The sequence below is a fragment of the Natator depressus genome, chromosome 5 (genome assembly GCF_965152275.1).
Source record: "Natator depressus isolate rNatDep1 chromosome 5, rNatDep2.hap1, whole genome shotgun sequence".
In the NCBI taxonomy this organism is placed as follows: Eukaryota; Metazoa; Chordata; order Testudines; family Cheloniidae; genus Natator; species Natator depressus.
The window spans coordinates 86,902,828-86,919,370 of record NC_134238.1 but is presented as its reverse complement, the minus strand read 5'-3'; the positions used below and the strand labels follow the sequence as shown (position 1 = coordinate 86,919,370).

Below are 16,543 nucleotides of genomic sequence, written 5' to 3'. Positions count from 1 at the left end.
TTTGAACTCAGAAAGATAAGCTAGATGAACCTACAAAAGTTAGCATGACATACAGAGAAGGGATAGATCGTGATGGCAAAATCCCACTGGAATTTGTTAGAATGAGGTAATAGTGCCCTCTTCTGGTAATGTTTGGAGTAATATAAAAATATCTGTTAAAGGAATTACGCATATTTGTTGTTTGTTGAAACATGGCTTTCCCCTGGGTTTTAAAGCTAATAGGGATCAATATTAAAAACTTTGCTCCTAGAAGCTGATGTTTGCACTCCTAGGGTAAAATTCTCAGAGGCCCAATGTCTGTATGGAAAATATATACAGAATTGTATATGGATTTACTGTGATTGTGCATGCAAACTGCCATTTGTACACCACTGGCAGTAACTGCATGCTAATTTAGGCATACTGGTATTGAATGAATGGAGAATGTCTACCTACATTCATAATGCTAGGCAAAGGAAACCTTAAAATATGATATGTCTGCAGTGCCCGTTCCACTGGGCAAACGTCTAACCACAAATGAAAAAAACAGTACTGAGATTTTCAAAAATATGAGCCTAACATTCACTTTAGTTAGTTCAGGCAATGGTCTTATTGAACACAACACAACATGCTTACCCTTAAATAGTAGTTGACATCTTCAGAGGACTATACAACTATTAATGAATGCATCCATCCAAGAAGGTAAGTATTATCCCGATTTTACAGAGTTTAGGTTATTAGCCTAAGGCCTTACAGCAGAACTCAGTTCATGACTGCTAATCCTGCGCCTCTTCTACAAGACTACACTACTGTATTCAGGTTCTTACAACAGCCTTGGGTGCAGTATATCTAAGCCAATTCATGCTGCTGTAACATCCCTAACAGCTCTCTAAGATTAACCAGTAGCTAGACTGCTTTTCCTTTAGTAGGATAGCTGCAAGAGTAAGCCTGACATGTTCCGTGAAATTAATAGAATAACTTTTTCTCTTTGGGGAGAGAGTGAACCTACACAGCTGACTATGCAGCCTGTAAATAATAAACATGTTAAAATAAGAAAATCCTGTCTTCCTGAACATAAAACTTTGGGCTGATTGGAACTGCTATGCTTTGGCATCTGAGAAATAATCCCACAATCAGCCAGCAGAAAACGCATTTTATTTGCAGTGTAGGAGCTATTGAAAGGCAGACAAGCCAAAAGCTAGTGTATAAATATGTCCATTGTGTTTAGAATATCTCCTAAACATGATTCTCAATTGTTGCCATAATATTTATTAGTTAATAACTCTAAAGTACTGAGCACACAACACGAAAGGTCTGAGTTTTCAGCCATAATCCTGAATTTTCTTGGGTTTTTTTACAGTTAAGTCAGATCTTCAATTACTTTAAGGCATCATTTTCTGCAGTTCTTATCCACACACTACTGGTATTTCTCCTAAACAGGTGCTGCAGGGATATTATAATTAAGCATTCCTTTAGTGCCCCTTAGTGGTGAATTTACCTTTAGTTATTGTTACACAACGGGGGGACTCTGAGCAGCAAGCAACATTCATACATTTCAGAATGACACCACAGAAATCAGATTACTGTACATGACCTATTGCACAAAAGCCTTCTCTGCAATATTCAGCTACTTTGAGTCATCATGGCCAGTGTTAGACTCGCTAGGGCTCACGGCAGAAGGCAGAAGTCCTGCTGCATGGGACTGCAGCCTGGGACACCAAGCGCCACCACCTGGGGCTGAAGCCAAAGCCTGAGCAACTTAGCTTCACAGTGCCCCCTATGGTGTAGGGCCCTGGGCAATTGCCCTGCTTGCTGCCCCCTAATGCCAGCCCTGGCTTTTATATGCAGCAAAACAATTGTTATGGCGCAGCTGGGCCATGGAGTTTTTATAGTGGGGAGGAGGAGAGGTCAGAAAGAAAAAGATTGAGAACCCCTGATCCAGGGATTTAATTATTCTAGCTATTTGTAGGTCCACCCAAGGTGGCAGGGATAATATCCAAACTGTGGGTGAGCGAAATGGTCCAGTGGCTCTGACTTTCTCTTGAAACTGAGGCACTGTTTTGTTTTTCTTTACGCAGTTGCCTTTTAACCACCCTTACGGGCCTGAATCATAGAGCAGTTCCATTGAATCTACCTTTACCTGGCTCCCCCTGAGCAAGTTATGTGGAACTATCTCAAATACTCTTGTTAACACGGAGAACTACTGAACAGGCTTTATAGCCTGTCATAAATAGAAATCAAGGGTCAGATTCTGCCAGCTGTACACCTCTTGAACAGTTCCTTCTTCCACAAGTAGTCCCTTGGTCACTATGGGACCAGTGCAAAGCCCACTGCAATCAATGGGAGTCTTTGCATTGACTTCAGTGGGCTTTGCTCCTTAGGACCTCACTTGTTCTGAGGTCTCAGAAATAATTGCCCATGGTTTTGATACTAGTTCCTGTAGCATTGTTGGGGGTCTCAGTAGGGCCTGCTACCTTGAATGTAAGTAAGTTAGAATATTAGTATGTACTCTTTTTAGACTGTGCATTCTTCAGGTACACTTTTCTGTTTAGAAAGTGCCACGCCTTTGGGGTACTACTGCAATCTAAATAATCAAATAGTAATAATAATATGGCTTCACAATGAGATAGCACCTTTTATATAAGGATCTCAATTCTTGACACACATTAATAAAAGCCTCCAAACTGGGGGGAAGAAGGGTTTTTCTCTCTCACCTATGCGGTAGATGTAAAATAGAGAAACTGGGGAAACTGAGGTCCAGAGAGGCTTAAGGGACTCATCAAAGGTCCGACCATCACTCATTGCTAAAGTTAAATATAGCCCAGGCCTCCTGACTTCCAGGCCTCTAAGACAGCAGAGTATCTTGCTACCTCAAGTACTTATTCTGGTCCAACATAATTCTTCCTTTTGCCTTCTTCCTTTCCTTGCTAACTATTACTACATTAATATCCTCTTACCATTAACCATTTCTACAACTTACTTTGTATAACATCTCCTGTGGCATCCATTTGCTTAGTTAATTTGGTTTCCACATAGGGCACTTCTGCAATGAATGGTTATCATAACCCTCATGAGTGCTGGCAATGTGTAGCAAAAGTTTTTTTGCATCAGACGTGTTTGTTTCAAGGAGAGAACCTTGCAATAGAGTTTCTGCTTGCACTGGAATAGTTTTCATATTATCATCTTAGATAATTGCCTCATTTTAATGTGGATGAAATGAATAGGTTTGTGGAGAGTAACCATCTGCCTCCTGCTCTGGAGAGGGAGTAAACTACATTGGGTCTATATCCAGTACAACAGATGCTCCTCAGCATGTTGGCACAGCTATGCTGCTGGGCTCATGGATGTGGAAATCCAGGTTCCGGCCCATCTCCTGCCTCCCCCTGTGAAGGAAGGGATGGCATGTACCAGCTCTGCAGAACCTGCTTCCTCTTCTGTGCCCCAAGACGTGGGTAGCTAGTGCAAGGGCCTGGACAACTTTTTTCATTTGGGAGACTGGAGTTTAAACACCACACACACACACTCTCTCTCTCTCTCTCTCTCTGTTGGCTAGCACTTTAATGAGTAGTTTGGTACCATAACTAAATCTCCGTTTTACTAAAGTGTGATAAATGAGTTTTTGTTCCGAACTCAGTGCTTCCTTTATTTATTAATACAATCCCTAAATCTTCAGAGAAGCTAAAGCCCCCACAAGCCTCCAGTTGTCTCTGGCCACACAGTGCATGGGGAGGCGGGGCGGGGGGGGGAGAAGGGGGCGGGCAGGCAGATGCCTTGCAGCCCCCTTAATCCCTTGTGCCACTGTTCAAGCAGGACAAAAATTTGACCCTAAACTCCATCTATAGTTATAAAATGAGAATGTAGGTTTCTAAATACAGAATTAGGTACATAACTTTAGGCATCTAAGACTGAAAACTGGGCTTAGACAGATCTCACTGTCCCACAGCTCCCCATAGAGAGGGAAGAAGGGTACTGATTAATGCATCAAGCTGTAATCCAGTCTCTCACTTGTGCTCCATCAGCTGCCACTGTTTGGAAACTCCTGGACACGGTATTGAATTCTTAGCCTGGCCTCCCTCCCAGCACCCCAAAAGTGCAAGTGGATGTGGTGCAAGAATTTAAGGATCATGAATAGAATGTGCGAGAGTGTTTATAACTAAAGATGTTCCTCACAATAATATTTGGATAACTGACCCCTGCATGCATTTTCCCCATCAATGTGTGAGCCTTGCCCTTCTGCTGGGATGGGAAGACAACCTAATCTGTCAGAATAGCCTGAGAGAGCGTGTTTGCAATGTTGCTCATTTAGCACGACTGTATCACTTTCTGAAATATGTATTGCAGCCATTGTCAAGGCCAACCCCATCAGCTGCTCGCCCAGTAAGCACTCCTCACTCCTACAGCTCTTTTACATTGTTGCCACATAGTAATATATCTCAAATAAATATTTTGGGCAAGCTGCCACATAAAATTCTTTCTGTTGCGGGTGGTCCTTAAGAACAGTAGGGTCCTGTCAGTATTACCAGTCTTGATAATAGTGTTTACAACATTGGGATTCAAGGGTTTCGATTTTTTTGTACTGTGCTCTAAATGGCTTGTCTAGACAGATTTGCAGTTCCAATCTCTTTAAAAGTAAGACTGTGATTTAGTGCTATGCCACTGATATACTCAATCAGTGGATTACATCGTTATTGTTAAAAGCAATTGTGCCCTGAATGGCTTCTTTTTTCCTTAATGTAGTACTCTTGGTGACTGGCTGCACTTTTTGTTACCGAAACAATGTCCCCTTTGCCTGTACAAACATGCATGAGGCTAATTCAATAACTGAAATGTTTTGTAAGTAAGGGTTGTTCACATTTTCAAGACTGTGTATTACATTTTTAGGTCAGTAGACCAGACTCAGTAGAGCCAGTCAGCATTTCACTCATTAACTGAGAGCAGGAGCTATCAAAGGCCACAATCTTACTATTAAGGGAAGTCTGTCCAGATAAAATAGTATGGCCTAGACTGATTTTGTCCAAATTGAGACACTTTAATGGGTTCTCATTCTCAGCAAGTGCTGAGCACCCACCCTGTGGAAGTAAGGGCCCTTTAAAATGCCTCAATTTGGACACCCAGGATTTAAGGCACCCAAGATGACTAATGACTTCGTGATTGTGCATACAAACACACATTCTTGTTTACCCATGTTTCTTAAAACTACCTTTTTTTTTTTAAACCTTATTTTCTTCTTGTCATATGCCCACCTTATCTAGCTTTCTATTTTCGTTCTGCTTGGGTAACAAAACTAGATTGATCATTTTCACTTTTGAAACTCAATAGGGAATTTGCCAAATATCCAAATTTTTCTAATTTAAATCCTATCTGCTAGAAGCAAATATTTCTTCTTGCATTATACACTCCTGGAGAACTTGATATGTTAATTTTATTGATGCTCTAGTCACTTCCTGAACAGGTCACTCAATTTCCCAAAAATATCCATTTCTGTCTCACCCTTTTCCAGCAGCATGTGTGTGGGGGCGGGTCCTTGTGTTACTGAATAAGGCAGTATTTGCTTTACCAACAAGCAAAAAACACTGTCATCGTTAGAGGAAACTGAAGGCCTGAGTGATAATGCAGTGTAGACTTTCCCAGGGTCTCAGAGCCTGGGCTCCAGCCCAAGCCCAAATGTCAACACTCCTATTTTTAGCCCTGTAGTACCAGCACAAGGCAGTTGACCTGGGCTCCAAGACTTGCTGCAGGGATTTATTTGTACAGAGTGTAGACATACTCTGAGGCTGCAGTCCTGCAAGCATTTAGGCTTTGTCCTCACTGAGGAAAAAAGTATGTTATCTCATTAGCTACCTCGAGGAATAATCCTAAAGCAGCTTGGAGTTTTCATATAGGTTAGTAGATCAAATTAAAGGCGAAATGCACCATTGAAGTGAATACAGAGCATCCATTGACTTCGATGGGTCAGGATTAGACACTAAAACACAGTCCCATTGCTCACATGAGTAAGCCAATGGGCCTACTCACGTACATAAAACTAAGCATGTATATAATTACTTGTGGCTTTAGATGGCTGTAGGGCTAGAGAAAGAATATTATTTATTTCCTTATCTTGCCCAGACTTAATTTGATATCTCAAGAGAGAGAGTGTGTCAGTCAGTCTGTCCCCCTCAATTGTTGAATTGAACAGGGGATTTCCCAAAGTCCTATAGGCTTTGGCTCACATGTAATATTTATCATGTATTGTTTGGTTTATTGTAAAGCTGTACAAGTAGCATACTTTAGAGAATATCTTTTAATCTATATAAAATGGTAATTTATATTACATTATATTTATATATTTATATCCCTTCCTCATTTTTTCAAACAAAGTTAATATGTATAACACCAGTGTCTCACTGCCAGTTGCAGATGTTTTTTATACTGGGTGTGAATATTCAGTAGTTTATATTCTATGAATTGTTTAACACAACTATGAAACAACCAAATAAGTAATGTAGAGAGACTGTTTAATTTACAAACTGAGGAAGTTCAATGGGCATAAAATGTAGGAAACATTTTCCATATATCAGGGTACTCAGAAAGACAGACAAGGTATTCAGTTCCAATGTACAGTATGTGAATTTCATAAACAGGAGAAACATTCATTTTGGGTTGTGTTATGATATTGTGTAACATTTTCAAAAGCACTTATGTCCCAGCTCCTCAAAAGTAATTAGGCTCTTAACTGCCACTGAGGGGAGAAAGGATGACCCAGCAGTTGGGGAGACATAGGAGACCCATGTTTAATTCCTTGCTCTGCCATGGACTGCCTGTGTTGGACAAGTCACTTAGGCTGTCTATGCCTTAGTTCCCTATCTGTAAGGGATCCCAGAGAAGATAGAGACTGCTAGAATAATATCACCCATTGAAACATCATGAAATGATGCCCCTATGACTGAGCTGGTCACAGAATACATGGATATAGAACTGCCATTGAAATCAGTAGCTAGGAGCCAACATACCTTTGAAGATCTGGGCCTAAGTGACTTCGAAGTCCTAATGGGACTTAACAGCTAAGTCATGTAGGTGCTTTGGAAAATGTCTCTCTAGACTTTTTTTTAACAGTTATTAAGCACCCTACATATAGTACTGTTTTTAATTAAATTTCTCACTTGTTTTTCTTCACAAAACAGCAGAGTGATCTTTTAATACATAGTGCCTTTTGTACAACTGCTATCTGCATTCCTAAAACTTTGGCAAAACTTTTTCTGGAGTTAGAAATTCAATTCTACTAACCCCAAATCTCTTACTGAAATGTAACTATTCCTTTCAAGAGAAGTCCAAACAATGGGAGATGCCAAAATTCATAGCTAGTACTCTCATGCCTTAACTGTGTTTCTGCTGTTCTTAAGGAATCTGACTCACTTTTCTCTCAGTGTTTCATTTTCAGCAGTCAAAGTAGGAAGGACCTAGCAGTGTTGCCAAGTGTCACAATTGTGGAGTTTCCTCTATGGTTTTGGGGGGTTGGCTCATGGTTTTTTGGAATGCTTTGGAGTTGGCAATCCTGACCTGGGTGACCTATTACTACCTTAGCCCCTGATCCTGCAAACCCTTATGCACATGCGTAAATTTAAGCATGTGAAATAGCCCCACTGAACTCAGTGGAATGACTTATTTATATAGAGTTACTAGCATGCTTCTGTGAGGCCTTGCTTTACAATTTCCATAGAACATAGTTCGTTGTACCTTACAGGAGGTGTGGTGGAGGTGAAGAATGCTCATTGTTTCCTGGAGGTTGAAGTAATTATTTTAATGATGATGTTCAGTGTGAGAGGGGTTGAAAATAGATATTAGTATGTAAACGTCAGAATCAAGTATTTCTAAACACGTATGTGCACGCGCACACACACAAACACCATAACATGTAGTATGCTTTGCGGTGTTCCCTAATGTGCCTTTGAATGAAGATTCAGAACAGTGCATAATTTGGTTTCTGTGCTGACATATGCGGAGAGTTAGGATCTTTCCTGTCTCGTCCTTCTGATGTAAGTCAGACTTACAATGAGATTTTAACATTGTATTTTATGGCAAGGAGCTGCTATGCTGTACTATGTCAGTGCATTGGCAGTATCTGGCATATGTCATTATACAGCTTTTTGTCACATGGCATCTTAAAGGAACTGCAGGTGTCATTAGGATCTATTTAGTGGTTGAATTAAGTGGGAGCACAGCTTTACCTCCTATCTTGTTTACACTACAGGGACATCCTCACATCACATTTGGCCAACAAATGCAAATATATATTCACTCCTGCTGGTTTAAATAAGACTTCTGATATTTGACTGTTTCTTTATTGAATAGCTTTTTGGAACGCACAAACAAAACAACGTTGCAAAGTGCAAAGATTTTCACTTCCTAATTCTACACAAAATAAAGAGAAGTTCTGAATGTGTAATGTTTTCCAAATAACTATCTAGATTCAAAGTCTTCACCTTCAGCTTTCATCTTCCTACAAACACAGGAATAGAAGTTACCATACTGGAGGTCCACTTTGTCCAGTATCCTGTCTGACAGTGATTCATATAAGATGCTTTGGAGGACTCCAAAGCCCTTTCCACTAATAAACTCTGTTCCAGCAAACTTCCAAAGCCCCTATGCACAGATTCCCTCCAACGTCTAAAACCTCTTCCCACTATCTCCTCCTCCTCTAGAAAAATCTCTGTGTCCTACCACAAAAATCCAAAGCCCCTTCACAGATCAGGTGAATCTTCCTAAAAGCATCAAAGCAAACAAACCTATGTTTGGAAATAATGCAAATTGTCTTATTTGTAAACATTAAACAGCTGTAGCTACCCACCATTTGCAAGCTCAGTTTAAAGAAGCAAAAGCAGCTGTAGCATCCCATCTCTCTGTAACTGATCCAAAGCCCATTGAAGTCAGTGGCAAAACACTGACTTCAATGGCCTTTGGATCAGGCCCTTAGCAAACTTCTTCAGTAAGCGTGCTGGGCCAAATTCATCCAGAGCTGAATTTAGACCCCAGAATTATAGTGTATGAAGCTAGGATTCACAATTTCACATGGTCTAAAAAGTTGATTTTGTTAGGGCCTCTTCCAGTTCCTTTTCAGGTAAGTCGAAAATGTGTTCAGGAACACCTCTTGAAGTCTGTCACTGTGGAATACCCACAACGGAATGAGCTGCACGATGCATGCCTTACAAACAGTGGAACAAAAAGGAAAACAAACAAACAAAAAGGGGAGGGGGGTGTTAAAAAAAAGTCATTACAGGCAGCTATAAAGAAATCAAATCAGTGTTCATGTAGGTTATAATAATTAGCATTGAAAACTTTTGTGATACTGCTACAGTCAATATTTCAGTGGGGGGAGGGTTTTTTTTTTTTCAGTTTCCAACTGATGGAATCTACTCATATCAGTGCTTGTACCTAACTCCCACTACGGTTAATTGGTGACATATATAAGCATCAACAATTCACAATCAGCATTAAGCCTGTACAGAATTTTTCATTTGGGGCCTGATCCAAAACCCCATGAAATCAATGGGAAGACTCCAGTTGACTTCAATGGGCTTTGGGATCAGTCCCTGGGAGCCCTGTAATAATTATTAAATTTAATTACCAAGATCTCATGGGCTAAACAACCAAATGTCTCCTCTCCAACAGTTACATACATCAGTGATTCTCTAACAAACTCCTCCGCAGTCTTTGTTATGAGATTGGGTTTTTGGTACATTGTCATTGGAGTAGAAACAGCAAAAGGAGCCACCACCTGAAATAAAAGATCATTATTGACAATAATTAGTGCCTTTCATTTAGAAGGGTCCTTAACACATTATAGAAGGTATATGGAGCATCAGTGAAAGGGCAGCCACCTCTCGGGTGGAGTGAGGAGAGGAAGCTTTTGTTTCACAACAGTGAGGAGGAAAATTTAGCAGGGACACTGGGCCACCCAACGCTTCCACACGGGTGTCCAGCACTTCATGGGATTGGGCTCTGTGACTGGACTTCAAATATTCATGAAAATGAAGGCAAATAACAAAGATACTATATCACCTGTATGATAATTCCCTTTGCCTTATATTCTGCTTGAAGTGCTTTGGAAAATGTGCATACAAAAGCCTAGAATAACAAAATTGAATAAACTTAGTCATAAGGAACTGAAATTACTTGTGTGCACACATGCATGCATGTACACACATACCCCTTACCAAAATGACCCAACTATCATCCAAGCTAGAGCACAAACATGTCTGCAAAACCTAGCAATGAGTTATTTAGTGCATCCACCTGCTGTACCACATTTAGAAAAGGAGGGCCTGAATCTGATCCCACAGGATCTTCTACACAGAAAAAGTTGTACCCATATGCCAGCACAAGTCAGACATGAAACAAGCGCTAGTGTACAAGGGACTCAAAAGTATCCCAGGTTATGAAAATGCAGTTTTGAGGATACAGTGGTAAAAAAGCCTGAGCTGTGTTTATACCAGTTGCTAGCACAGGTGCAGTTGTACCATTGCTGGAATATAACACATTCTTCTTTTGACACATGTGCTGAGACATCCACCCCACACCAAGCCTGCAGAGGGAAATTAGGCCAATAACCTATAGGCTGCACCTGGAGGAAACCTAGGGTGTACAAGGGCCTACTTGCAGATAAGTCCAGCTCGGGGGAGGAGCTGGGCAGGATCTATAAAGAAAGGAAGGAGGTGGGTGGGGTGGGTAACCTGCAGTTGCATTTCCTGATACAAGGGTAGGGTTGCCAGGCATCTGGTTTTTGACTGGAATGCCCGACTGCTAAAAGTCTGGTCGGCAGCACAGTGGGGCTAAGGCAGGCTGCCTGACATGGCTCCACACGGCTCCCAGAAGCAGCCGGCATGTCTGATTCCTAGGCACAGGGGCAGCCATGGTGGCTTTGCATGCTGCCCCTGCCCCAAGCGCCGGCTCTGCAGCTCCCTTTGGCCAGGAACTGCAGCCAATGGGAGCTGCGGGGGTGATGCCTGCAGGCGTGGGCAGCATGCAGAATCCCCTGGTTTCTCTGCCTAGGAGCCAGATATACTGGCCATTTTCAGGAGCCACCTGAGGTAAGCGCTGCCTGGCCAGAGCCCCCACTTTGAAAAAATCCTTCCTGCATCCCAATCCCCTGCCCCAGCTTAGAACTCTCTTCTGCATCCCATCCCCTCATCCCCAGCCCTGAGTCCTGTCTCACACCCAAACTCCCTCCTGCACCCTGCCAGCAGGTTTAAAACAAATAAAAGGAAGTTCTTCCTCACTCAGCACACAGCGCACTATGGAACTCCTTGCCTGAGGAGGTTGTGAAGGCTAGGACTATAGCAGGGTTTAAAAGAGAACTGGATAAATTCATGGAGGTTAAGTCCATTAATGGCTATTAGCCAACCCCCTATCCCAGCCCAGTGAGGGTGGAGGAGAGCAAACGATGGAGGGAGAAGGGATGGAGTGAGCAGGGGTGGGATCTCAGAGAAGGGTCAGGGCAGGGGTGAGTTCCCAGGGCAGGAGTTGGGGCAAGGGTGTTTGGTTTTGTGCGATTAGAAAGTTGGCAACCCTATACAAGGGGGAAGAGTGGGAAGCTGCAAGGAGAGAGTAGGAAGCAGTCCAGGGAAGAAGCAGTAAGGGCTGGAAGAGTAAAAGCCCAGAGCTGCTGGGTTGAGGGTCCCTGGACTGGAACCCAGTGTAGAGGGTAGGCCCAGGTTCCCCTACCAGCCACTGGAGGAGTGGCACAGACCAGGCAGTGAGGAGCAGACTGCACCTGGGACAGTTTGCCTTACAGTACCTTAGATAAGGGGAGAACTGTAATGTGAGTTTACTGGCAGGCTAAGCTATGAAGAGGAAAGTGCCGCAGCTCCAGGAGCATGAGAGGCTAGTGAGTGAGTGAGAACAACGACTGACTGAGTAACTACAGGAAGGGTTTTAAGACCAGATAGCAGAGCTAATTCCCCATCGGAGCCACAAGGAGGCACTGCCAAGTGGTGAGTAGTGCAGTCGCTGGGCCAATGCACTTACAGGAGAGTAACCACTGATTCCACTCGAGTTAGTCCCAATTTACTGTTGTGAGTGAAATCTGAATCAGGGCTGGAATTTGGACATATTTGTATTGCTGCTGTTCAAATGTCTTGCCAAAAATCATGAGTCAGGCCCCATAACATCATGAGCCTGGCTTACAAATAATTAGACTTTTAAAAACGGTACGTTTGGCAGAGGAAAGAGAGATAGATACTTTCTGTTGCTTGATCCTTTAGTGTTTTAGTGTTTCCAGGCTTCTCTCCACACCAGAAGGGCTAGAAACTTGGCTTTCATTTTTAAAAAAAAGTAGTAAGAGTCTCACATAATCTCAGGTTTCAGAGTAGTCTTATGACTTCAGGAGCTGGGGCATGGAGACACACCAAATATCAAGTGACTCGGCAACACTGAGTCGTTCATCAGTAATTAGATGCACAAAATCAGTGTTGAAGATAATGCTTTCTGGTGCTTTTTAGATATTATGCAGAGGGCAACTGGTGTTTTACACCTCAATATTCTCATTCCAGCATCTGAAAATATACTATGAGCAGTGAGAGGAAAGGTCCCTTTTTAAACTGGAACTAACTATATAGTGGTAGAAGATAAATCATTTGTATGCTTTTTTTGGCCCATAATGCCATTTTAATCCCTAAATAGAATTGAGGTTCACTTTATTTAAAAAATTAAAATCACCAAAAGGCTAGACAGCTGAATGAGCCATTCTAGGCACCAGAGAATAAGGGTTGCATTTTGTGTGTGTGATTCTCAAGTAGAGGCTGGTAGACAGGCCCTCTGAAAAACAAGAGAAGGGATTGGAAAAAAACCTGAAAATTAAAGATAGACGAGTGTTAGCCTTTTAGTTCCTCTCCATTTTCTGTCACATATTGCAGTGCTCTTTATCTTGCAACAGTGACAAGAGCCAAATTCAAAAACTCTGAAGTAGAGAAGAACCCAAGCCTGGAAGTGTGGCTCTGGATTGAGATCCATATTTCATGGACCCAAATTGCAAAATTAAGATCCACAGATGAATCTAGATCCCAATGTACCCATAGTTCAATATTGTTCCTGTCGGGACCATCTCTAGTCTGGAAACTTTGGGCCTGATTATCTGCCTTGCACCTTGTATAGTATGTTACTCCTGTACAAACTGAGCAAAACTGGGTGTAAAATACTATCAGATCAGAATTCTCCACTCATTTACATCAATGGTAACATTTTTACACCCACTTTGCACAGATCAATGACTATGCAAAGTGCAAGTAGAGATGACGGATGGTTTGGTTTTTAGGATACTAGCCTAGGACTTGATCTGGGTCCAAGTCCCTGCTCCACCACAGACATCCGTGTAACAATGGGCACGTCACAGCCTCTCTGTGCCTCGGTTTCTCATCTATAAAATGGGGATAATAGGGAAATGCTATCTTACAAGTTTCAGAGTAGCAGCCATGTTAGTCTGTATTCACAAAAAGAAAAGGAGTACTAGTGGCACCTTAGAGACTAACAAATTTATTTGAGCATAAGCTTTCGTGAGGTACAGCTCACTTCATCGGATCTTGTGAGTATTAATATATTGGAGTGCGAGGTTCTCAGATATATGGTCACTGTTTCCATAATAAGTACCTAAAAAGAGACATGTCACTCGGTCATCAGAAATTTTTAGATAATGCTGACCACGTTTTTTTCAATCTAAAAATATTTTATTGAATTTGATTTCACTTTTGAGTAGAGCCATGAGAAACTCAGGCAACCAAAAAACCCCACCTAAAAACTCAGGTTTCAATGTAGCTGAAACTTGGGCTAGATTTGTGTGAGTTTTGTCTGGGTTTTGAGGGAGCTTGGGTGGAACGTCACCCAAAGAAGAGCTGAGTTTCAGCATTTTATGGTTTTGAATGGAAATCATCAAAGTGAACCCTATCAGTATGAAGTTAAAATTTTGGGGGTTTTAACTCAAAGTGAAGCCTCCAAATGAAACACAGGCAAGGCAACCCCTACCTGCTGATGGTGGGGCGGCTGAGTGAGGGAAACTGGGGGGCCGACCCTGCCCACCCTCCCCCACCACGCATCTCCCATCTCCATCCTTCCACTACACAAAATTTTACCCTCCACAAAATCTGTCACATTTTGTGCATCTTCAGTCTTGAGTACACCAGTTAGCTTGTCCCTACAGAAGTTCACCATTGCCCTATTCTCTGCCTTAGTTTAGAGGGATACTATGAATATTGTGGTGGTGGTGGTGTTTAATTGCATCTGAAAAATATCAATATTATTAGTCAGATTCGCAGCTAGTGCATTGCTTCCATAGACTTCAATGGAGCTACACTGATTTACACCAGCTGAGGTGTAAAACATTTCAGCAACACTGATTTACAAAGCAATATGAAAGACTTACTTTAGAAGCTGAATATATAGTATATAATGGACAAGGAAAGGTGCCCAAACCAGAAGAAAGGTTCAGAATAATTCCTTTTCGTCTGAAATTCAAATTAAATTGTTAAATTAAATTTTCCTTTTGCTATATTACAGTAGGATCTGGGTCCTGCACAAGATTAAAACTGCAGTCTTTTCCTCTAGAAGGCAGAACTTTTCTATTATACAAACAGAATAGGCTACATTCTCAAAGAGAGTCTTTAGAGCTTAATTAGGCACCAGCAAATACACAGACAGAAAATTGTAGAAGTGTAATTTAAGTGAATAGTGCAACTGGAACCATGGGGGATTTTGCTCATGGTGTTTTACATCTGAGCATGAATATTGTCAGATATTTGAAAAATTCAGAGAAAAGAATTTATGCTTATAACTGCTCCTTAACCAAACCATTCCTCTTCCTACTTCCTTCATTTGTGCCTTAATTTTCCCTATACGCAGTAAAAAGCATCTCTCAGCTATTTTCATAATAACCAAAGGGAAAACTAGTAAAAGATAAAAGCTTGTCTTTATTGTTGCTGAAACAAAAGTTTACTGTATCCTAAAATAAAAATTTTCTCCTCACCCTTTTTAAATTCTAACAGATGGAAATTTAATTATCAAAATTATGTCTTAAATATATGTTCCCTTGAAACAGATAAGAAAAGGAACCCTTTACTCATGGAGCTGAATTAATTGCTCTTAGTAAATCCAGTTATTGTAACTTATCTTTAACACTTAAATACTATTATTCCAAACTCTACAGCTACCTTTAAAAAATACTTATGTGCGTAAAGACATTTGCATGCTTAATTAGACTCATACAAGGCAGGTTTACATATGCTATACAAGCATATCTTTTTTGTAAGCTTAACCCAGTATATTACATCTTCTGATCTGCCTTATATTTTACTTTTTTGTTACAGTTCCTACCAGTTGTTCACACAGCAATGGGAGAAATAAATTATACTGAGCATCGACACACCGGAACTTGAGTAGTTATTGCAGAACTAATTGGAGCTAGCAAGTATTTGCTATAATTAGAACCCACAGAAAGCTTAAGAGAAAAAATGTAGTTTTACCTTGGCTCCATTTGTTTCAAAATTATCTGTGTCATCTACAAGAAATAAAACGGCTATGAGTTACATTCCCTCTCCCTGTGCTTTGTGTCTTTTTTTTATGTTTTTGTTTTGTTGTTGTTTTTTTAAAACAGAGAAAATGTGCTAACACCTTAAGTTCTTTAAGAGTACGGGGGGTCTGAGCCAGAGCAGGTAGGTTAAAAAAAATACTTTGAAATTTTGGGGAAAGACTAGAAATTTTACTGGCACAGATTAGAACACATTAAGTTGAATTGTTGACCAAAGTTTCCAAGGGTCAGTTTGATATGCAATGTTCTCAGCTTATGCAAATCTTCTCCAAACTATCTGAATTTCATGAGTCTGTAATATTGGATCAAATATCTCAATCTGTTTCTTGGTATTTCAGCATTTCCACTTCTGGTACCAACTAGGATCAGAAAGTGCAAAAACACAATGTTTTTCCTTATCTTTTCAACTTTTTCAAGCCGCAGCATAAAAGCTTTAGGTTCATTTTGAATTTCAAAGGTTTGTGTTGGATCTTAAATATTCAGTCACCCATCTCTATCACTCTAACCCTGTTTTAGCAAAGCACTTAGTTATGTGCTCAAGTCCATCCCTATTTAGTGAAGGAAGCACTTATGCACATGCTTAACATTAAGTATGGACTTGAGTCCCTTTGAACTCAATGGGACTCCTCAGTGTTCGAAGACCTTACACATGTGCTTAGCTTTTAAGGAGAAGAGCCTTGATAGACAACTTACAAAGAAAGGAAAGGCTAACACTGTAAACTAGTGCAGATAAACATACTGGTGCTTAGTTCCGGTCAGTAGCGTGAAGGGGGTGAGAATGTGCATTCGGGGGTTTAAGCCTCATTTTCAAATTGGAATTTATGGACGAAAGGATGGAGCCATTTCGTGTCCGAGTGGGTGAAGGGAGAAGGTGCCAGTCATAGTGGACAAAGTGGAAAAAGGTCAAGAGATGAGTGGCTGGAAGGCATCAATATGGAAATTTGCCATGAAGTTTCACTGGAACAAGGAGGGCAGAAGAGAGAGACTACAGTATCAATGAAAGCAGATGCCACA

General features: G+C 41.1%; 1 protein-coding gene and 1 long non-coding RNA gene across 2 annotated transcripts in view; one reads left to right on the top strand and one right to left on the bottom strand.

The window, feature by feature from the left end:
• LOC141987629 (uncharacterized) overlaps positions 1-15,514 on the top strand; it is a 62,101-nt gene extending 46,587 nt beyond the window's left edge. Inside the window, exon 3 of the long non-coding RNA XR_012639591.1 lies at positions 15,309-15,514. This is a non-coding gene — a long non-coding RNA (uncharacterized LOC141987629). The remainder of the gene's footprint in view (positions 1-15,308) is intronic.
• HSD17B3 (hydroxysteroid 17-beta dehydrogenase 3) overlaps positions 8,444-16,543 on the bottom strand; it is a 29,133-nt gene continuing 21,033 nt past the window's right edge. The window contains exons 7-11 of the mRNA XM_074953144.1: positions 15,465-15,499; positions 14,369-14,450; positions 10,018-10,083; positions 9,584-9,733; positions 8,444-9,160 (exon numbers count right to left, since the gene is read on the bottom strand). Of these exons, the coding sequence (XP_074809245.1) occupies positions 9,050-9,160; positions 9,584-9,733; positions 10,018-10,083; positions 14,369-14,450; positions 15,465-15,499 (444 nt within the window). The 3' untranslated portion in view covers positions 8,444-9,049. The remainder of the gene's footprint in view (positions 9,161-9,583; positions 9,734-10,017; positions 10,084-14,368; positions 14,451-15,464; positions 15,500-16,543) is intronic.